The sequence below is a fragment of the Aricia agestis genome, chromosome 11 (assembly GCF_905147365.1).
Source record: "Aricia agestis chromosome 11, ilAriAges1.1, whole genome shotgun sequence".
Classification (NCBI taxonomy): Eukaryota; Metazoa; Arthropoda; class Insecta; order Lepidoptera; family Lycaenidae; genus Aricia; species Aricia agestis.
Genome location: NC_056416.1, coordinates 4,056,145 through 4,080,822, shown reverse-complemented (window position 1 = coordinate 4,080,822; position 24,678 = coordinate 4,056,145). Strand labels below are relative to the sequence as shown.

Sequence of the window (24,678 nt, the reverse complement as noted above, 5' to 3'; positions counted from 1 at the left end):
GTATAAAATTACCTGAAGTAATCTCATTTCTTTATTCATACTAATGTACTATCTTCATCGTCTGTGTCTGTCTTTCTGTCTGTTGCATGCTTTACAACTGAACCGATTTTTATGAAATTTGGCATAAACATAGATAAGATGTTGAGAAAGGACATAGGTTACTTTTATTGTGTATAAATACATAGTTCCCATGGGAAACGGTACAACCTAATTTTGCCACAAGGAAGCCGCAAGATACCTCTAGTATTTAGTAAAATAATTCACTATTAGAACTTACCAATGTTTCGCAACACCCACAAATCTTTGGTATAGCAGATTTCAATAAGCGGTCAGGTCTATTGACATCATATTCTTCAAGTTCAGATCGAAAGTGTAGGCTACAAATTCTGGCAGATTTATAATAATTTGATTTTAAAGGTATTTTAGATAACCAAGCTTGCCTCAGGTCAGGGTCACTAGGGAACCTGTAACGTAAAATAGGTGCCATAAATGTAAAATGCTAAGTAAAGTATTACCATTGAAATACAAGGACAATCCAATCCAAACTAACTAATAGTCATCCTAATACATAAAACTTTTGTCCATAACACCTTTATCGGGTAGTAAATCATTTGCAGTTATATGTACGAACTACGAGGACAATCCAATCCAAAGTACAGCTAATGGTCACCCTAGCGAAATGTAAAAAATATTTCATTTAATTAACTTACCCGTGAAATTCCACACCACAATTTGGATACCATACACTTTTACAACCTCGAAGTACACAACTCATTGTATTTTGTATTAAAAATAATATGCTTTATTTACTTTATGTAAAAAATCGAACAGAGATGCTGTCAACAATCGGCAGCCATAATGTTTTGACTACGTTCTGACATTTGCTTGTGTTGCTATTAAAAAAAACTAACATTATAAAATGGGAGTAATGTGAATAAAAAAAAACATAAGTTTATTTTTCTTTTTGCTTTTGATGTTATGCAACCAAAAAACACCCTTGAATTATTATTTATTTAATTGTAAGGTTTTTTTAATCGTGTATATGGGACGTATTTTAGGCTTAAAAACTAAAATTGATTTTGTTATTAGGGAAAATATAAAACACTTTGGCAACTCTGTGTTTTACAAGTGAGCGAGTGAGAACTATCAAAAGAAAAGAACAGGACATAACAAAAAGGTCAACAGAGTTCAAATATTTGATCTTCACTTTTTTGTTCTGTAGGAAAACTCCATTAGGGTGTAAACTTCTTGGTATTTGTATTCTGTGGTTGTCAGTCACATACTAGTAATCTGTGGTCAGTCACTCTTTGGTCATGCTTTGGTCATTCTGATAAAAACCTTAGTATATATTTTGTAAGCTTATCTTAAATTTATTTTTATCTTGAATTAAATAAAGAAATGCCTCAGCCCCTAAGTTATTATAGTAGATAGTTGCCACATCAATGACGGATGACCAGTGATAGCAGCGCCCTCAACTTAATTCATAGTCGTTTCGTTTTACTCAATGTTCACTCGTCTGTAAATGTCTGCGGTTAGTGTAAAAAATATATTTCTTTGACAACTAAATTATTTCTTAATGAAGTGAAAACAATTTCAAATAAGCTTTAAAGTGATACTTTTACACAATTATTATCTTTTCAAATGTGAGTGAAATAAATAACATTAAAAAATGTACGTGAAATGAAACGTTAAAGTGAATGTACCCATCAGCAAATGAATGACAAATTAAAAAGTTTTATTTTTCTTAGATTGGTACGAGATTTTATTGATTGTTTTCTTTCAAGATTTTCGGCCAGACGGCGACTGAAACTGCAAGTTACTGTGATATATTTATTTTCATTAATTAAATATTCTTATTAAACCAATTAAATGAGCACGGATATCAAGTTATGTCTATAAGTAATGGAAGGTACAGAACTGGGTGGCGACCAGCAATTCTGTTTGAGATGGAACAATTTTCAAGCAAATATAACTTCTCAATTCGAGGCGCTGCGCGATGATGAGGATTTCGTGGATGTCACTCTGGCGTGCGAGGGACACAGGCTCGAGGCTCATAAAGTGGTTCTCTCTGCGTGTAGTCCATATTTCAAGGAACTATTCAAAGTAAGTCCATCTTTCGCTCCCCACACTTTGATGTGTCACCATTACAATGGTTCTAGTGAAAGTTGTTATGTATAAAACACTTGATCTACTTACAAATGCCATGTCTCACGATCCGTTTAAGTATTCGTGATTTCATTATTTGTACCTACTTTAGAATTCTGTTTCACAATTTCTAATGAATTCATTATGGAGCTTTACAATTTTTATAAAAAAATGGTGATTGATGCTATCATATTTCTCTCTTCACATTATATTGTGTAAAATGAAGCAATTGGAAAGTGTCTCAAATATTTTTTAACATTCTTGGCTAGAGATTTTCCTTAATCCATTGCCATTATTATTATAACAGTAGAATGCTGTCTCTAAGCTGTTTCTCCCACTTACAATATTATTTTTCCAACTGTAATGGTTGCTATATTTTCAAGTGCAACTTATTGATTTGGTTTACAAAATAATTTATTGCCTTACACAACAATCAATAAGTCTTTTTATCATTTTATAATTATAAACTATTCTATTGTTTTAAACAATTTATTAATTATGCAACAAACTGATTTTCCATCATATTTTATTTATTTATTGATCACTCTAAAGTTTTCATAGTATGTGCTATTTCTATTTTAACCCATCAAGATGCAATATCTATTATGTCTGTGATTCCCATGATCGAAGCATTAAACCTCAGTAGCTTTCTTAATTTTTACTTGAGAAAAAGTAAACAAAAGTTGAAAAATATATTGTTTTCTCAATACAATATTAACACCTCAATCATGGGTATCGCAGACACAATAGATTTTCATTTGTTATATGGCAGCCGGCTGCCGTTTGGGGATTGATGGGTTAATTTTATATTGATAAATATTATTTAATGATGGGAGAATTGAACAAACATAATCACAGTCGAGTCCAATTCTCTATAAATTATTTTTAGTACATGATAAAGACATTAAAAGATAATGGCATGAAATTTAAATAAACAATTACCTAAGTTATAGGAAAGATAAGGCTATTGAGTACATTGTTTTGTTAGAATGTTTATAATTTAAACACATCCAGGCAAAGATAATTATGGTGTCTTTATTTAAATGTTATGATCATATTATGATAATAATAGATCAATAATCACATTTTGTAATCTTTATCATTAACATACCATTCAAGAATATCATAATTTATTTCCTATTAATTTTGGATTTTTAAAATGTATACAAAAATAAGTAACTGTTGATTAATTATTTTTTAATGGAATACCACAAGAGCTATGTGATAATGAATCATTAAAATATTCTCAAGGTTGACATTGTATTGAAAGCGTCAATCTATTATCTTCTAATGTGTTATTTTTGTAAGAAGAACAAAATTTTAATTGCACATTTAATATCAAATGTAATGATTTTATATTTTAATTATTCATACCTACATGACTTGTTGGTTGTCTTTAAAAACAAAAAATATGCATTCTAGGTTTTTCCCTTTATAGGAAAATAACTGTATAAATAGGAGTCAGACTGAGTGTTGAAAAGTTCCATAAAATTTTGTAATATCCTTGTTTAATCCCTTAAATGTTTATTTAATATTTTGTTTTTTTGTGTGCCATACATCTAACATCACCTGTGAAAATTGTAACGGTTTAGCCATTAATTTTCTAGAAATTATTATCTTGCAATTTTTTTATAGGAATAGAATAGCAATAAGGTCCTAAGTATTTTTTGTTTGTTCCAGAACAACCCATGTCCTCATCCGATAATATTCATGCGCGACTGCGAGGTCTCCCATATACGCGCACTTTTACAGTTCATGTATGTGGGCCAGGTGAACATCGCGCAGGCGCAGCTTAGTGCTTTCCTGCGCACCGCCGACGCACTCCAGATACGAGGTCTCACCGACTGCTCACAACACAATGACAAAGTATGTGGTCTTCCTTGCATAGACTGTTGATAGGTAGAAAGTTGAAGTATCTAAAACTTCTCTCCTTTACAGAAAACAAACAGAAAATCACCTCCATCCCAATTACGGAATTTACTTAGCGCCAAACCGTCACATTCTACCTCCTCCTCCAAAGCCGCAAGCCAAAACGTAGAGACCTCCCCCGTCGACGACCTCGACAAGAGCGCGAACCGCCGATCCGAGAGAAATTCTCCCGACGTTGCTAGAAATAATCTCAGCGAAGAAGCTTCCTTTCAAACTTCTAGTCAAACGAGGCCTAATAACGACGACTTTAACCAAACTTGCACCTACCCCACTCTGAGGGTGAAAACTGATCTCGAAGCGACTGAATTCAAAAATGAGGAGAACGACGCCGTCATGGACCCGGGGGACGCGGACCGGGAGGAGAAGATCGAGGACTTCAGCGCCACGGACCTACTGGAGCCCAAGATGGAGGTCATGGAGCAGGAGGCCAGTGACGAGGAGCGCTCCAACTTCCAGCAGATGTTCTTCAACGAGAACAACGCCGTCGCGAACCCCTTCGCAGCTCTACCAGGTAGGACACCGAATACACCACCACCTGGATTACATAGATCGAACCGTGTCATAACGCATCTCATCCCCTCCCCAGGTAACATGGATCTCATGGCCGGCGTCAACCCGGAGCTCCGCGACGTCAACGCCGAAGGTAAATACTGCCTTGTGACTCATGTTAGCACCTCATATACACGCACACGTCGACTCGGACAGCCGCGCCCCCGGCGAATATTCCATCGTAAATTTCTCGGTTTAGAAGAGAGCGCGCGTGGTTTCGTACACTGATCTGGTGCTAGGCGCGCGGGTGTCGGGGCGACGCGCTTCCCTCCGCTCTGCCGTCCGCGCTGCCGTCCATGCTGATACGATTGTTTCGACACTCTGCACTCTCCATCTCCAAGTACTAGCGTCGCCGTCTCGAAAGTGTCGCGGGCGCGAGGACCAGAAACGATCTTATTGGCATATCGGGGAAGCGGACGCGGTCGGGAGCGCAGTGCGAACGTGGTGTTGTTGGCAGCGATGGGCGTCCGCTGCGCGCAGTGCGGCCGCCGCTACTCCAACTCGTCCAACCTGCGGCAGCACGTGCGGCTCATCCACGAGGCGCAGCCCGTCGCCTGCGCCACCTGCGGCCGCTGCTTCAAGACGCCGCTGTACCTGCGCCGGCACACGCTCGCGCACCACACGCCGCACCCGCCGCAACCGCAACCGCAAGCGCAGTGGTCCGCGCAGCAACCGCAACCGCAAGCGCAGCGCGTCAAACTGCTGCCGCCGCCGCTGCCCGCGCTGCGGCCCGCGCACCCCTAGCGCCCGCGCGCTCGCCCCGCCCGCCGCCGGCGATCGCGCGTAGGACCGCCCCTCTAGCGCGCCCTCAGCGCCTCCCAGCGCTCCCCAGCGCCCGCGCGCTCTCTACCCCCACCTCGTCGTAAACGGGACCAGTCCACGTCTGGCTCATTTGAACATATTCACAGAGCGATCTTAGCCAATTACGTATCAAAAATGTTCGCCGCTCCATAGACGAGATTCGCTCGTCGGCCGTCTCGACTGGTTCCCTCTGCGACGAGTCGTCGAGGAGACATAATAGTGCACAGAGCTCAAATTAAACGCGAGTCATTTAATGCTTCGTATATGGATCGAGAAATTTACTTGCGAAGTGTCATTGTATCTCTTCGTTGAACGATAATGTGAGATGGGGCCGCACGTCGAAGACTGTACGTAGATATATCTAGTCTGTGATCGGAGTATCGCCGGGGGCCTATATGCCGTCACACTTCTCCGCTTACTGCGTGCCTTTCGATGATATACCGATAGCTAGAGTCGCTCGCCTCGCCGGGCGCGCGTTATCGCGTCGTCGTGACGCTAAACGCGTCAGCGGCGTTAGAGACGCAATAAACGCGGCGCGAGTGGGCTCCGATGCTATAATAGTCCTGAGTCACGGTGTCACTACACCCGGTCGCTCGGGCCCGCCGAGGCGAGCGAGGACCTTCCTTTTAGACAATAGACTGATCGTTGTTGAAGCGTTCGTTGCCGGTGCTGATTTAAACATAGGTTATTTACAGGTACATATATACACCTACATTATACACTATATCCGAGCGCGCGCCGCCCCCGTCGCCCGTGTATACCAAGTATTTTCATATAGCGTAGTTTTTGTACTGAGCCCGCGCCGGGGGCGGCTCGTCGCATCCGTTTTTCGTGTCCGACGCGAGGATCCCCCGCGAGAACAATAGCAATAGCGATATTTTTATACACAATAGTTTTATCTTTACACAGATGTTATGATTGTTGAGTGATTGGACGGCTCCCGGTACGTAGTTTGTAAATCCTGACAGGTTACGGTATATGTTCAGAGAATACGATACACGGTAGTTGTAATGATGTTACTTGCCATAGCTAGCGAGACGTAAATCGCGAAGGAGATGCAGCTGATACCAGATGCTAATTAATGTTCCTGATAAGTGATATGTAATAGTACTAGGTTTAGAAGTGAGTCTGAATCACACTCCTCGGTTTGGTCCACCATCCTTTAGTCGCGTGACCCACTTAGGCTCAACTTACAGCCGTAGAACGGAATCGAAAGGATCGTTGCGATACTAAGCTGTATGCCGACGTCTTAAGGTGTAAAGTCTTTCTATGCTTACGAGCTAAAACCCGTAGGATTTTAGGTCACATCTAATTGCACCACTTAAAGTTTCCTGTACATATGTCTTAACACCGTCCCATATTAATGTAATTTAAATCTTACACTAGAGTTACTGTGAAGGGCGGTCACTCTACCGTCGAGTGAAATTATAAGATATCGGATTTAGGGCTTTCACAATCGCTCAATAAGTGGTTAGCTTGTCCGCTTAAAAAAAGGAAGTCTTGTCGCCTGTTGCTGCTTTTTTCATACGGAGAGATAGAGACAAAACTTCAGGGTAAGTTGTTCTTCACTCATTTAGGAGATTGTGCTTTATTACAATCTCCTAAATCTTTGGAACAGGCTTTTATTTCTCAATTGTTCCTAACCACATCGTCGCAAAGATAGAGCTTTCACCTAAGTTCTTTGACGTTTGGCTTTTGGTCTGTCACCAGTTTTATTTGGGGAAGGATTAGGGAGGTACATAGGAATAATATACTTCCTACTTTAACCAGTTTATTCTAATTCAATTCATTCAAGCGATCTAAGGCAGCTTATGCATGTCTCCTTGCTTCATTATGGCCACGAGAGTGTTGGGAATATATTATGGTGGGCCATGCCCGTTCTACAATACCCTGTCCCCTTAAACAGAAGTTCAGAACCTCTATACATTTTATTTATACAATTCTCTTTACTTTGTGCAGATTTTGCTGTCTGTTTCGTTATGTCTTAAATTCGTCTTACAACTGAAGTGACTCATGCGGCATGCCCTAGTTATTAAAGTTTAATCATATTTCAGCATTTTACCATTGTTACGTTTGCTAAGATCTCTATTTATCAGTTGAATTGTCCCTTGATTTTCGCCATCAGTTTTAGTAATTCTGAAAGAACAACTATTTCGTTTTGCACATTTATTTGCTACAATACCTTGCCCAACTCATTTGTTAAGATTAAATCTCTAAATTGTTCCTTTAGTCTCTATTGTAGTCTCGGCTACCTGTATTGCAGTAATTATCTCATTGGATTTCTCTGTAATCATTAAAAATTCTCATATGGTCAGTAAATAGTTGAAAATTATTTCTTTGCATGGCTACAGTTTTTACGTATCTATTAAACTGCGTTTTCGCTAGGTTTTCTTTTAAGCCAATCAATAGCCTCAGTGAATAGATAAACTCCATTCAAAAATTCGCAGAAACCGTGAATTAGGGTCAATTCAAAATCATATGACACTGAAAATGCTCGCCGCTGCGCTGCCATTTCGGTGTGAATTGACCCTTAGGCCTTACTGCGTCTAACTCTATTAATTAAATGATTCATATACAATCTGTGGTGTCTGGTTCACAGACAGCTAGCAACTTGTAGCGACTGACCTTATTTCTCATGTGCATTGCAATGAAAAGTACATTTCTTAACAAGCTTGTAAGTTGTAATGAAGCAATTATTATGTTGTAGGTACATTAGACTGCTTTTAGTTTTTGACAAGCTCTACCTACATTTTAACAGCATTTACTATAGTATTATTTGTATCTGTTTTTAGTTGTCTAGCTCATTTTATGAGCCTAAGATTTTAACAGCATTTACTATATTATTTTTATCGTTGATAGCATATTTTTATTCCTTGTTAATCGTCTTCATATCCGTATAGTAGATAAATCTTGTAGATGTTTTTCGATTCTCAATTCTTATTAATATGTCTTTGTTCTGATATACTGAAAAAGTAACAGACATAATATTAGGCAGTAAGGATTTTATTATTTTATCCGCTGCGTTAAAATCTTTATTACTTTCATGAAGGTTTTTCTCTAAGAATGTCGTTAATATTCGTACTGTTTTATTTGTCGCCCGCGCCGTCACGTTTTAGTCTGTCGTTGTATCTACAATATTGTTATGAAATATTTATATGAATTTCATGAATTTATATCTCCAATTTCACGTATCAGCTGCGTCTCCTATCTATCACGACCACATGCGAATTGAGAGGAATAAAATGCCATACGTTAAAAAATCTAGTCAAGAAAAACAGCATTTAGTGGCCATACTGAGTCAGAGGAGATAGGGTTGTGAAATAAGTGGAAAAATTCGAATATTTATAATTAAAATTAGATCTCATTTCGTATTATATTATCATGATCTCAAAATTAGTAACGCTTCTTAAAACTGTCTCGGTAAGATTTTCGATATGGTTCGCAATAATTGAATCGATAATATTAATCGTTGTATTATAATCTTATATTAGAAATCGTATTTTGAAAGCACTCCCAAGTTTTATATTATAATTATGTAAGCTAAGGATTATAATCACTAATTCCAGTGTTATGGACTTATATTATTAAATCTCGATTAATTTCATGGAGATATATTTACATTTGAAGCATTTATAACCTCAAATAGAAGTATGACTTTAAAGCAGATTTCCTCTTATATATTAAACAGGTACGTTTGTGTTCACCTCTATATGAAACTATCATTTTAAATACATTGTAAATAGATAAACATAATATAAGTTTCGGTAAAGACAATATGATATGCTTTGCTTGATTTTTGAAATAAGTGCCATTACATAGAGCAGATGTTGATCAGTGAAGACTTATAATTATACACTATACAATTAACAATATACAGTATAAACGTTATTTTCGTGCAATAAAATCATGTCAATTTATTCCTTACTTGTTGAATATTCCTACAGTTTACAAATAGGCCAGTACAGCATCTCTTTTTGTCGTTATATCTCAGGTACTGAGTAACAGAATAGGATACATTACTACAATACATATTTTCATGCTAGATGCAGCACTATATAGCATTAAACAGTAAATGAACAGTTTTGTTCGACGTTGTTAACGTTTCTGTCAATATTCTGATGTGCAACCATAAAGTTATTAAACCTAGCGAAATAGAGCAACAATCTCGAGTTGTCAAACGAAACCGAAATTGGGTGTGTAAAAATATGTGTACGTATAGATACACTTACACAAGCATGATTAAACATTAATTCTATGAGATTAAATTGTCAACGTGCCGATAAGTGCCGACTGGACGTCAAAAAAGAGTTCTGCTGTCATGTATCACACGTCTCTTTTTGCCACGCAGTGTTACTGATAGTGACATCTCGCTTGCTCAGGCCTTTGTTTCTCTATTCCGCTAGGTATATTAACTTTATGTGTGCACATAAAGTTAATATACCTAGCGGAAGCTGATGTACATTGCATGTGCTAGACGCTAGTAGCGCCCTCTGCTCCAATCTTTGAGTAATATTCCCTGTTCTTGCATGTTGATCATCATCAGGACAGATGTTCCCAACCTTTCATTTTATTGGAACCCTATAAAGATAAATCAAACAAGCCTAGAGACCCTAGATTCCACGGGAACCATCTTTGGGAAAAACAAAGCACGCTCCTTTTGCTATTTCACCTGGTTCTAAAGTTGCTAAAAAAGAGCTAATTTAGTGCTAGCGTGAATTACACCTTATCATAAACTGATTTTCATATTTATTTATTCAACACGGCTCCATAGTCCATACTTAGCTTTCAGGAGAAAGTATGATGTTTGCGTGAACTGTCTTAAACTGTGTGTGCACGAGGCCACTACTGTATTTGTTGCTATCCAATTAAGTATTTTCTCACAAGACGCAACTAAGAGTGGGTTGCACCAACTTACTTTAACTATAACAAAATGTCAAATGAACTGTCAAATCCCTAGTAAAAGTCCATAATGGACACCATGTTTGACGATAACCTTAACCTTAACTATAACTACGCCTCTGGTGCAACCGACCCTAAGTGTATCATAAATTATACGCTAACAACATAATTTATGCGTTAAGCTTTAAGCCGCCAAACCGCGCGTTTGGGCGGACGCATGTAAATGAAGCCATGATTTACATGCGTTAACTGATATATTTCGACAAAGAGAGATACTTTTATCCGTTACATATGTTTCCTAAGGGGTTCGGTTGTTCGAAGCCCTATATTACAGAGCCCACATATTATATGATATACCATACAATATCAATACATAATATATGAAAGAGTCTAATATTTAATCGTATCTGTGCAGTCGCTTGGCGCAGAATGTTACTACCTTGTGTATGTACATAAATTAATGTAATTTTTTACTAAATTATAAATAAAGTATTGCAAATACAAATCGTTCTTTTGGTTTGAATATTCATTAGTTTAATAGCAGCTTAATACAATGTAAGTATTACATATTTTAGTTTGTTTACATTTTGTTCAGATATTTTATTGTTTTTCCATTTTTGAAAATGATGATACGACGATAATTATTTTTGAGATTGATATTGAAATCTCTATCTAGTTTTTCTCAGCCTTGGCTAAACATAAAGTAGCCTATATGTGAGACAACCATTTAGAAAATAAATTACCAAATTAAAGTCCATCAAAGTTAACTCCAAACAATTTCGATCGTACTCTTCTTTGATCCTACGGCAGTTTGACCCGACACCTGATTTAATGGAAATTGGAGTTTGGGGTTATTTTAGCCCATACCCTAACCTTTGATGTTGCTAGGGGTAATTTTGACCCTGTCATTGGAAATAAAGACGTTGGTGGAAAAACCAGATAACTAACATTTTACAACATACGGACAATTACTCATTTTTATACTGATGGGGTATTCTGCAATGGGTGTAAGCGCAATATGGACTTCGCCTGTGCCTCTATTTCCGAATCTGGCTATCGTAAGCTGGGGGCTGATAGAAGGACGATGTGGAGATGTCCGCAGTGTAAGCTGGCTTCAAGTCCACGCCCTACAACACCAACTTTCCCCGAACCTGTGACTTTGGAAATGATAATGTCAGAGATACGTGAAATGAAATTACAACTAAATAAACTCCCAGAACTTATTGATGACATTAAGTTAATAAAAACCGAAATCTCGGAACTCAAAGCGACGTGTAATTTTAACAGTTCCAGGCTTGATGATGTGGAAACAAAGGTTGCAGCCATTGAGAAACGAGCACTGGAATCTCAAATCACTGAAACATCTATTTCCCAAGATCTGGCACTTCTGAAGAAAGATAATGCCAACCGTGAACAATGGTCCCGAATGAACAATGTCGAAATTAAGGGTCTTCCAATTAAACCCAATGAAAACCTATTCGACATCGTTAATTCCATATGTGCAGTTGTGGGTTACACCTTCCCAAAAACCCAAATTAATTATATCGCTCGTGTCCCCTCGTATGGTTCTAAATCGAAGTCGATCATCATTAATTTCATAAACCGTTACATTAAGGAAGAATTCATTGCGGCTTCACGGGCACGTAAACAATTAAATTTAAAGGACATTGGGTTTGAAAACGAAGATGGAACCTTCTACATTAATGACCACCTTATCCCCGATCAAAAGAAGCTGCTTACGAAAGTCAAGGAATTTTCAAGGCTTAAAGGATATCGATACGTTTGGGTGAAATTTTGCAAAATTCATGTCCGCAAAAATGATAAGTCCCCAGTTCACATGATCTCAAACGAATCAGATTTAAACAAGTTAGCTTAATTTGCCAACCACAATATTGCTATTTACATTACGTAGCTATTTTGGTACTAAATTATTATAATGTAAGCTTTCTTTTCATTACCTGCTTAATCTATTGTTTATACCCAGCTTATAATTGCTATTGTTCGTTTGCTTACTGCTTTCATATTATCTCATTTAGATTCTACCACACCTTGGACTAGCTGTTATTGAGTTGTTCTTTTTACAGTTACATAAATGGATTCTAAATTGACTGTTTATTACCAAAATGCCCGAGGACTACGTACTAAGACCGATATGTTTAAGAGAGATGTATACTTAAACTCATATGATGTAATATCTATTACCGAAACCTGGCTAATTAACGGTATTAATGATCAGGAGCTATTTGATGATAGATATATCGTTTGGCGGCGCGACAGAGACTACAGTTCAACAAACCAATCACTTGGAGGAGGTGTTCTTTTGGCAATTCGACGTGATTTATCAGCAATGGGTCGTCCCGAGTGGCACATGTCTGCAGAGGATGTCTGGGTAACTGTTTCATCGAAGGATAGATCGACCAACAAAATACACTTCTGCACTCTGTATCTTTGCAATCAAAATTGTGGAAACAGTTCCAGTGTACAACTTGAAAATTTTTCCAATAATCTATTTAACGTGATTAACTCACATCCTAATGATGTATTTATAATCATGGGTGATTTCAATCTACCATTTATTGATTGGCATCCCCAGGGTAATCACTATACATCCGATAGCGTATCCCTCTCTACGACTCATATCGGCTTTATTGATACTCTGGCACAGTGCAACCTCACTCAACGTAGTCAAGTTCGTAATTACAACAATCGATTCTTGGACTTAATATGTTCTAATAACGGATTTACAGTCGATGCTTGTGACGATCCTCTGGTACCAGAAGATATTCCACATCATCGCTCTCTACGTTTTGATCATATATGTGATTCTATCCATGCATTGAAGACAAATAAAAGATTAAAGTACATTTACAGACTAGGAAATTTTGAAGCTATTTGTACCTATCTGAACACAGTTACTTGGCAGGAACACCTCTATAATAAGCCATTAGATGATGCTTTAAAATATTTCTACGACACAATCTATGATCTCCGTAAATTGCATATACCTCAGAAAGTAATATCATCAGACTACTATCCTCCATGGTATGACTGTGCTCTTAAAAAAGTTTTAAAGGAGAAACATAAGTTTCACCGCAAGTATAAGCTCTATGGAAATTACTGCGACTACTTATCTTTTTCCCTCCTTAGGAAAAGAGCCAAATTCATGGAACAGTCTTGCTATGAGTTATACATTAATAAAACAGAGAACTCCGTAATCAATAATCCAAAAGTCTTTTGGTCATATGTCAAAAGTAACAGCAGAGCTGCTTCCACTTTCCCCGCCTCTATGCGTTATGAAGGGGAACTTGCGACCTCTGGTGACAAAATCTGTGATCTCTTTGCTGCTTACTTTAAAACCAATTTTCTAGACCCTAACCCGAATTCTAGTAATTGTAATCCCGAAAGTACAAATTATATAAATCATAACACTATTGGAGACATTGAGGTCAATCCTGACGAGGTATTAAATCTATTAAAATCTGTTAATCTAAATAAAGGTGCAGGTCCAGACGATATACCACCTTTACTAATAGCCAGATGTGCTAAATACTTGGTTACCCCTTTGTGCATGCTCTATAGTAGATCACTGAAAGAAGGATACGTTCCGAGAATTTGGAAATCCGCATTTATTACTCCATTACACAAGGGAGGCAAGGGCGTCGCCAAGGGGGGGCAGGGAGGGGCAGCTGCCCCCCCCCTAGAGATTCTAAAAAGTTGCCAAATATAATGCAAACAACGACCACTATAATATTAAAATCTGGTAATAGATGTAAGGCTCGTAGTAGAAGTGAAAAGCTTTATGTGCTGTCGAATTTACCAACAATTCATACATTCTTTTCTCATTCATAGAGAATGAGAAAAGTATGAATTGTAGTAGGTAAAGTCAACTTGCCCCCACCTGCGACATCGGCTGGCGACGCCCTTGAAGGGAGGTGATAAAATTAATATTAAAAACTATAGACCCATATCAAAATTTTGCATTTTTGCCAAAATTTTCGAAAATATTGTATACAAACAGGTTTACTCAACCCTCAAATGTTGGTTCACTCCAGATCAACATGGGTTTTTAAAAGGCCGATCTACTACATCAAATCTTCTTGTTGCGTACGATTATGTTAGTGCATGTATGGATGCGGGTGCCCAAGTTGATGCTATATTTACGGATTTCAGTAAGGCGTTTGACCGAATTGACCACTCTGTACTATTGCGGAAACTTTCCCTCGCAGGTATACATGGGAACCTCTTTCGATGGTTTTCCTCCTACATTAGTAACAGGTCGCAAGCGGTAGCCCTTAATGGGTTTATGTCAAGCTGGATGTCAATGCCTTCTGGCGTCCCTCAAGGATCCCTTCTGGGTCTCTTACTATTTTCCATATTCTTAAACGATATATCTTCTTGTTTCTTTTATTCCAAACTTTTACTTTATGCTAATGATGCCAAAATAATGAGGCATATTTTATCTCTTAGCGATTGTTGGCTTCTGCAAGAGGATCTTAACAGATTTAGTAACTACTGTACTATTAACAAATTAGACTTAAATGTAGCTAAATGTTTTACTTTAAATTTCACCCGCAAACCTAACTCAATTAACTTTAAATATAAACTTAATAATAAAGAATTGCTAAAGAAGAACTCAATGAAAGATCTGGGAATAGTTGTCGACACTAAGTTATTTTTTGATAAGCACGCCGATTATATTGTCGACAAAGCTTCAAAAGCTCTCGGTTTTGTAATAAGATCTTGCAAAAATTTTAAGAACACCAAAACTATGAAAGTTTTGTACTGTTCTTATGTACGCAGTCTTTTAGAATATTCCTCGGAAGTTTGGAATCCTCAATATAACATTTATATTCAAAGAATTGAATCGATACAAAAGCGCTTTTTAAGGTATCTTCAATTTAAATGTGGTCTCAATCTCCCAGATTAAGAATCAAGATGTAAAAAATTCCATTTTCTACCACTACACTATCGCAGAAATGTTTCCGATCTGGCTTACTCTAGTAAAATTATTAATAATACTATCGATGTTCCTGAATTATTAAGCCAATACAATTTTAATATCCCTATCCGATATGTCCGTAACTTTGTTCCACTATATGTCCCACCGTACAACACCTTTTACCGTCGCAACTCTTTCATGTGTAGATCGAGCACCCAACTTAATAATTTTATTATTAGCAATCAACTCGAAGATATTTTCTCTTTGAAACCCTTTAAAATTAGAAAACTATTAACGGACGCGTACTTTTCTAGTAAGTCCAATTAAATACTCATTATTATATTACGTGTTTTAACATGAAAAATAAATCAGATCATTGCATAATAATAATTATACAATATAACAATTATAAATTTTCAAAATCACTTGTGTAATTTTTCTAGTATTACTTACTATAAGTTTTTCGTTCTACTTTTGCAGTGGTTATACTAAATATATATATTTTTTCTCAACTGTACTATTATTATTTAGCCATAGCCAATCATACCATCCAGATCATTGTCTTGTTAAAGTTTAAAGTTATAGCTATGTTTGTATACATCGATTTTCACTTCTCTCTCTTTTTTTAGTATCTTAACTATTAGTGGAAACTTGTTATTGGCTCTTAGCTTTATAGTAATCTTTGTTAAATTTATTTTTAAGTAGCTGTAAGTTTTCCAAATAAAATAAAATAAAAATAAAATAAAATAAAAATTTACCTTATAATTTGATCATCTGGCTAAACATAAAATTTACATTTTTTTCATTCAAATAATTTTTCCGCCCCTAAAGCTTCCATTTATGCGAAAAAGGCGAACTATTACTTACCTGCTTCTTCCATTAACGACAGTTTCAATTTTGAGTCACACTAACTTAGCCCTTGATGTTGCTGGGGGTAATTTCGACCCTGTCATTGGAATTTGACCCACTTTAATTAACCCTTGATTGTGCTCGGGGTCATATCGACCCACTGGAATGCTAACCCGTATGTCGTTAGGTGCGAGCCGGTGGGACGGACGGCGCAACCGGCCCGTGCCGGACGCCGTGTGGCTGGAGCAGCACCGGCGCGCGCTGCCCTTCGTCCTGAAGCGGGACAACGAGCGGGGAGGCCCGGCGCCCAGACTGGTGAGTAGATAATAGATTATACACCCTGTAGCAATAACCTCCTCCTTTTTGGAAGTCGGTTAAAAAGTAAGGATATACTGTATAAAGTGTAAACCTGGGGCCTACAACGAAACAATCGAAACAGAATGCCGCGTCCTACTGTAACAAACGTGAAATGACGTTGTTAGAGCAGGACGCGGCATTCTCGTCCGATTGTTTGAGTCTCAAAACAGTTTCGTAGTAAGCCTACAAATTCGTTAAATATAATATAGACTCGGTTTCGTAACTTTCGTTGCATTGTATGTGTTATGTATTTTATTTAAAAAAATATAAAATATTATATTGGCTGCCAATAAACATGCGCAATACCTAATGTGTTGGTTGATCAAAAACCGAAGCGCAGGATACCACCCAATCTTAGCAGCCTACTAAGATTGGGTGGTCTATGAAATACCTATTTTAGACCAGGTTTCCAGAGCCTGGCCGACACTTGATACAACTAATGTCAACTAGTTTCGTCAGCAGTAACACGAATTGCAATGATACGAGGGCTGCTATTTATGTATCCGGAACTGGCCACTTACAAGAACAATATTTAAAAAGTAATTACAACATTTGAAAATAGAACTCTTTGGTTGAAGAATACATTTTGTTTCATGTGACTGTCAATTATTTTTCCATTGTGGCGTCATTTTGAAAATTGCGTGTCTTCATTTGCCATGGATTTAACGCGTGAACATTTTCGTGCAATGATTTACTACGATTTTCGGCGTGGGCTAAATCAACAACAGTGCTTTATTCAACTCACCGCAACTTTTGGAGATGAAGCACCATCAAAAACCACTGTTTATCACTGGTACAGTGAGTTTAATCGTGGGCGGTCTATGCTCACGGATGAAAATAAAGAAGGTCGCCCAAAAACAGCTGTTGTCCCACAAAATATAGATGCTGTGCGGGAACTAATAATGCGTGATCGTCATGTTACATATCGCGAGATAGAGGCGTCCTTAGGCATAAGTATGACGAGCATACATAAGATATTACACGAACATTTGGCTGTAAAAAAAATATGTTCGCGTTGGATTCCGCACAACTTGACAATCGATCAAAAACGGGCTCGTGTCGATTGGTGCAAAAAAATGATAAAAAAATACAACCGTGGTACGTCAAAAGCCGTTTATAATATCTACACAGGTGATGAATCTTGGATCTATGCATATGACCCCGAAACTAAACAACAGTCAACGGTGTGGGTGTTCCAAGATGAGCCGAAACCAACAAAAGTTACTCGTGCAAAAAGTACTTTGAAGCAAATGGTCGCCTGTTTTTTTGGAATTAATGGACATGTGGCTACAGTGCCATTAGAGAATCGTAAAACGGTTAATTCTGAATGGTATACGACCATTTGTTTACCAGAAGTCTTTGAAGAAATAAGAAAGGACAACCGACAACGCAGAATCATATTACATCACGACAATGCTAGCTGTCACACCTCAGCTGAAACAACTCAGTTTTTGGAGGGTCAAAAGATCGAATTGACTGGTCATCCGCCGTACAGCCCTGATTTGGCACCTAACGATTTCTTTTTATTTCCATACGCGAAGAACAAATTACGTGGTCAACGTTTTTCGAGCCGCGAAGAGGCTGTTGATGCGTTTAAAATGCACGTTTTGGAGATACCTCAATCAGAATGGAAAAAGTGCTATGAAAATTGGTTCCAGCGTATGCAAAAGTGTGTCGATCATCGCGGCGAATATTTTGAAAAGCAATAAAACCATATTAAATGATATATGTTTGTTTCTTTTTTTAATTCCGGATACATAAATAGCAGCCCTCGTATTGTATATCAAGTGTAGATAATATAACTGCAGGCACAACTAATAACGACATTTCACAAACAGGCCCTAGTGCATGTTTGAGGGTTAAGGCCCTATTTTACCAACGTCTGTTAGGGTGAAGCCAAACGAGCGTAATTTGTGAGTTATGAGTCGCAGAATTTCGGCTGGCAGAAATTATGCTGTTCATGTTGGTGTTAGCAGCTTGTTAAAATGTCATGTCTTCTCTTTCATTCGTATGGAAAACGAAAGAGGTAACGTGATACTAATTCGAGCATTAACTTTAACAGTCGTTGGTGAAATTGGGCCTAAGTCTCAAAAAGACCTTAATTAACCCATCAATCCCCAAGCGGCAGCCGGCTGTACTGCCGCATAACAATAATTGAAAATCTATTGTGTCTGCGATACCCACCATGGAGGTGTTAAATATACAAAACCAATGAATAAAATTCTTGTCATTCCATCGCTTAAACTTTAAAGGAAAAAATTTGGTTCATGTGAATATTTATTTCGATTAATAAATCACCTTCATCATAATACATTATCATAGAATAAGATGTCTCAAGGTCAAATGCATACGTTTCGTAATCGTATTTACTTACATGTGATGCTTTGATCCAAAACATGTAGAGCTAAGTGTGAAACCAGGTCATTGCACCGAAACATGCACTAAATAATATGTAGTGGGTGAAATACCTACTTGATTTAAATACACATTTCAGTAAAATATTTTGTTGATTATTCGTGGCACTACGATTTATTAACTTGTTCTTTGTCCTCTAATAGTGTTGATAGTAAACTGCAATTTTATAGGGAGTCTTGCGGATATTTTTAATCTATGTTGTAATACTACAAATTAGAATCTATATTCGGTATCCCAAAACGTATGATTATGCGTAGGTCCAGACAGACATCTACGAAGATGTGGTCTGAAGATATTCAGACCACATCTTCAGATAGCACATACACGGGAAGGATTTGAACACCCCAAGTAATGCCTTTAACTTGACCATACTTTTGGTATGCCATGATACACGGAGATCTATCTACGAGTTTACAGAAGACCACCCAATTTTTTCTTATACACAACATATGGAATCGCAATATTGGTACGTAATTTTCCTATTTACCGTAAGCGAGAAAGTCACCAAACTTATCCCATAGCGATAACGAGGTTATCGCGACCGAAAACAATTATTGTGGGTACCGCACTGTGACGTCATTAGACATATTTGACTTGGGCAAAATCCATTATCGACATTGGTATAGGTAGCGCCTAACTTTAAAATCGCTCGGGAGACATGAAAGTTCGGTTGTTCAGTCTCTTTGGTGGAACAAGGAGTACTCTCTATGCTCGACTATAATATTATTATGTCACTGACATAATAATTATAGTCCCCAATAAAGATTATCTCTGACATTATGTCAGAGACAATCTTTATTGGGGACATCATTTGTTGGGGGTTCACCACGAAAACAGTACCAACGATCGCGATTTTTGGCGCCATTACGCCTTTTGCAATTATATGTTGACTTCAGGAAAGAAAGCGTAAATAAGATAGAGATGAAATGGACGTGGTACTCGTGGGTACCTACTGTATGTACTGCCCCCTTACTCCTTAGACAAAGAGTTTTTCGTTAAAAACGCTGACGAAATTCGTTATCAAAATGTATGCGGTTTGACATAAGTCATCGCTAAATGACATTTCGCTTGCGAAGACTAATGTCAAATCCCATACATTTTGATAACGAATTTCGTCATCGTTTTTAACGAAAGGGACCTTGGCCACGGTCTCTGTTTCTTTCTTGATGGTAATGTAAGAAGGGGGTTGATTAAAGTAGAGTTCGTCTTTTTCCAAGATAGAGTTTGTATAGTAACTAGGAATCTTTAAATTATGGTACAGTGGCGTGGGATTTCTTTACCTCAATTCCTATTGAGTTCACGTATCTCCAATATTTTAAAGAACGTCATCCAAATCTGTACCGGTCTAGGGTCTATGTAACTATCCCGCCACTGCTAGCAATTTTAAACATAACTGCGACGCTCAGTTTGTTGTTTGTGATTTATAATAGCTATGAAACTGCAGTACCTAACGCGTTGAATGGTGTGGGAGCACTTTCTACTGTTGAACTATCTCCTAATTTACATCGACAATATGGACGCCATATTGTCGCTCTATAATGCGATGCCACAGATGATCTCAGCTCAGTCTGAAATCATTATCCATACTAATATTAGCAATGCGAAAGCGTGTATGTCTGTTTGTATCTGTTATCTTTCACGCTTGAAGTTTGAACTGCTTTACCGATTTTTAACCGACTTCCAAAAAGGTGGAGGTTATAATTTATGTTCGTCTGTTTATTATATTTTTTTTTGATAAAACTTGTTAAAGTATCTCTATACACTTTAAGAGATTTATGTTTAAAAACACCGGCCAAGTGCGTGTCTGGCCACGCGCAATATAGGGTTCCGTAGTACATTCCGCTAGCTTTTGAAAATTTTTCTATGGTCAATGAATGTACATTTATAACGTGTTGTACTCTACTAACACCATAATCTCAATTACTTTCAAAGTTTGAACGAAAAGTTCCTTTATACTGCGCCAAATACACTTTTTTCAGTTGATTACTCAATAACTTATGAAGTCTTCTTAGCCGTGATAGTTTTATTTTATAAATTCAGCATATTTCCTACTCCCGTGAATTTTTTCACATTTCCAGAAACAACCGTTTAGCTGGTAGAATGGGGGGAGTGGGGACACTGGACTTTAACGATTTTTTTCCACTTTAAAACTTAATATTTCACAAATGGATCCCTAAATCAGAAAATGATCTATGAATACCCATTATATTTATTTAAAAAAAATCTATACAACGACATCCCACGCGATGGGGTGGGCGCGAAAAAAAAATTCATCCCCGCTTGATGTGTAGGGGAGGTACCATAAAAAAAATTAAGATTTTATGTACCATTTTGTCGGCATCATTAATATGTGTATTCATGCTAAATTACAGCTTTGTAGGTCCTATAGTCTCTGAGCAAAACTGAACAAATCCTTGTTGACTACGGAAACCCTAAAAAGGCCTAACAAAGTTTCGGGTGGCACTGGCATCTCTTATCTAAAGCCGGGTCCAGACGAGTGCAACGTGTAATGTAATTCACCGTGTAATGTAACACGAATTCTACGTGTGGACGCCACTACGAGCATTACATGTAACGCTCGGGGCTGTCGATTTTCGCGCGAGCACAAACGCTCGTTTGGACAATTCGCTTTGAGTTCGTGAGCCGTCCACACTGTTGACGTAATCTTACATTACACGTTACACTTAAGAAGTAAGAACTCCTCTTTTTGAAGTTTGTAAATTTTTCTAGTTTTAACGAAAGGTAAAAACAATTTGCAATTCTCCTAGAGACGAGATTGTAAATAAGTCGAATACTGGAATTTATGATAAGCTGTCTTCACCTTGTGTTGCAAAAAATTATCTTAATGATTTAAGAATGTTGAAAAAATATTCTGTAAAATTAATGGCATCTCGGTACAATTTACATATTAAGATTAACTTATCGAAGTTGTCGCTAAGAGTTTCGAAATGCAGCGATTTAAGAAAGTATTTATAAAAACAATCATAAAAAATATATTTACTGGCGTGCTGTAACCGTTTCCGTTGTTTCGACAGAGGATGTAGGTACATGTCCTAATTAAGTCATTTTAATTAACACCACAAAAAATTTCAATATTGCACAGTGTTTTTTATGTCGGTCGGACTTGCCAAAGTCGCGATTTCGTAATGAGTATGGACTATGGAGTATAGATGGAGGAGAACTATCTCTGTAAGTATGTAAAAAGTGTCCGCTGAAATGGTGATTAGATTAGGGTGGCGCTACAGTAGCATCAGGGTTTTTAAATCATTTAGCAGCTTTTATTTCAGCTATTTTAGGTTATATTTTTCAAAATATATTGGTATTATTAACCCAGTAATTCTGTGACTCGGCTATTCGGCTAACTTCAATTTATATTTTGTCACCAACGGCTTCATTCATTCCATACCCTTTGCTGCAGCTAGCGCCACTCTTTTGTTATTTAGTATTTACTACGTACAGCTGGACACTTTTTCAAATATCCCCCATATAAGATAGTTCTCCTCCATCTACCCTCCATAGTAATGTGTCTAACCCATTACCAAATTATTTCTTCTCCTTCTTTTTTCTTGACTCCTTAAGAATTTGCCACGAACAAAATATTTTGGGAAACTGAAAATATAATCAATGATAGTTGTATTTGCACAACTAGAATTAAGTAAATATGTAGCATAATATTTTGCTATAAAGCTCTCATTACATAACATAGCATCTCAGCAAGACAGAATACTTTAACATTAAAATTTGCGTGCATGTGTCTGGTGTAAAAGTTAAACAAATTAACCCAATTTCATCAAGCAATGTGTATATTTAGCAATTGCAAAATTTCAGTTATGGCGTTTTAAAGTCTTGGCAACTTTTGGTATTTTCTATCTAAAGCAAAATTTTTAAGGCCTTGCATATTATGTTCAGCAAAGAATTTCAATTTAAAAATTCAATTAACTTACATATTCATTTATTTATATTGTATTCCGATAAGTACTAATGTTACTTAAGTGAAAAGCGAAAAAAGGAATTTGTCCTCCAATTCTGCAGGAGTGGTTGCTAAAATAGAAATGTTGTAGCTGAGAACCACATAAATACGGTTTTTTGAAGTGCGGCAATTCTTTTAACTATCACTCATGTAACATATTGTCAGATATTAATCTATTTTATATAATATTTTATGAACAAGGTGTAAGCAGAAGATTACTAGTATCTATGAACAGATCTTGTTTTATGTCTAGTGCTGGTAAAACTTTCCATCATACCACACCCTTCCTACCCCAAACATTGGATATCAAACTTCATATTTCCTTGCACAGATAAAACTAGGCGAAGGAGTGGAGATACGCGAGGAGCTGCTGCGTGGTGTGAAATGGGGCGACTACCGCAAGGTGACTCGGGGGCTGGCGGCCGCGCTGTTCACGCCGATAGAGCTCGCCACCTGCTCCGTCACCGGCCAGCGGTGGTCCCGGGCCGGGCAGGAGTCCAGACCGACAAAACCGCCGCTCGATAGACGCAGGTAACTAGACATCTATATCTATAGTTAATATTATAAAGCTGAAGAGTTTGTTTGAACGCGGAAGGGACCACTGGACCGATTTCAAAAAATTCTTTCACCAATGTATAGCTAAGATGCCCTGAGTGCTATAGGCTATGTATGTACCACGGGCGGAGCCGGGGTAGAACACTATAGTAACTGGATAAAAGTTGTTTAACACTTGCGTCTCCACTTTCAACAGGCTGCATACACGAGAGGGTTAGGGTGTCTCATCTCTACACTCCTCCGCAGTGTGACAAAGGAGAGAGAATTTTCTATGACATTATAAGTGTATGTGCCTGTCTATAATGGCATTTCTAGCTTTTTAACTTAGTTGCTTGCGACGTTTAAAAGCGCTTAAACCAGACTTAACATTATCTAGTAGCTGCTTTACTTTCTTATCTCTAAGTGAAATGTTGACGAATTAAAAGCAAAATTTTGTGATCTGCTTGTGGTGAATATAGTTATTGATTCCCTCTCGCAGAGTCCACGCGCTGATATCGTACGTAAGCAGACATTTCCCCGACGTGGAAGTGTCGCGCATCAAGCAGGTGCTCGCGTACAAGTGCAAGGAGAACTGCGCCGCGCTACGGATGAGGACGGCCAGGTAAACAGTCTTCTCCTTCTTCTTTTTTGAGAACGATTAGCTGAGTATTTTGCCAATGACAATTCATGTACTATTTTTACTATGATCACAAATATGTAATTTGCCATTGCTTTTGGAATATTATTAGCATAATATCGAGTCGTATCTGTGACGTAGGGGACTCCGATAAAATACAAGTCAGGCGGCAGCCTCTATGTAACATGTATCTTCAAGAAAAGATATCTAGCAACTGACTGCGTCATGTTATCACCCTCAAAATTATAGAGCATGCTGTAGTGACACATTTAAAGAAACAGCGAGAAAAGAAAGCTATGTCCCTCTCTTTCACAAAAATACTTTTAAGTCTAAAACTAGTTCGTAGAGTCCATCAATAGTTTCTTAATGATCCAATTTGCAGCATCTATATTTGATTAATCACATTATACATTCCATAATATGCTAATTATAGTCTCATAGTGTTTTAATATTTCAGAATGACATTTATCTGCAATCATATTTACATAAAAGTCGTTTTATGTATTAAATCCTATTCGAGAAGTAGTGTTTTAGTGTTTATTACTAAATATCCATAGTCCAAGGTTAGCTGGGATTACCATAGTAGCTGTGTCCTTTGTGAGCTGCATTTTAAACGTTTTTGACCTTCTCCTTCTTCTTTTTTTTCATAATATG

General features: G+C 37.5%; 1 protein-coding gene across 1 annotated transcript; it reads left to right on the top strand.

Moving 5' to 3' along the window:
* Positions 1-1,674: 1,674 nt before the first annotated feature.
* LOC121731714 (protein tramtrack, alpha isoform-like) lies at positions 1,675-24,013 on the top strand. Its single transcript, XM_042121300.1, has 7 exons — positions 1,675-2,103; positions 3,826-4,011; positions 4,084-4,585; positions 4,661-4,717; positions 16,299-16,426; positions 23,185-23,384; positions 23,887-24,013. Exons 1-7 carry the CDS (start codon positions 1,903-1,905, stop codon positions 24,011-24,013), a joined length of 1,401 nt encoding a protein of 466 aa, XP_041977234.1. The 5' UTR covers positions 1,675-1,902.
* The last annotated feature ends 665 nt before the right edge of the window (positions 24,014-24,678 follow it).

Excerpts from the sequence above, each read along its gene's own strand:
- LOC121731714 (XM_042121300.1), top strand. The coding sequence starts at position 1,903 with ATGGAAGGTACAGAACTGGGTGGCGACCAGCAATTCTGTTTGAGATGG. Across the intron at positions 4,012-4,083 it reads GCTCACAACACAATGACAAA|AAAACAAACAGAAAATCACC; the intron begins GTATGTGGTCTT and ends TCTCCTTTACAG. Across the intron at positions 4,718-16,298 it reads CCGCGACGTCAACGCCGAAG|GTGCGAGCCGGTGGGACGGA; the intron begins GTAAATACTGCC and ends GTATGTCGTTAG.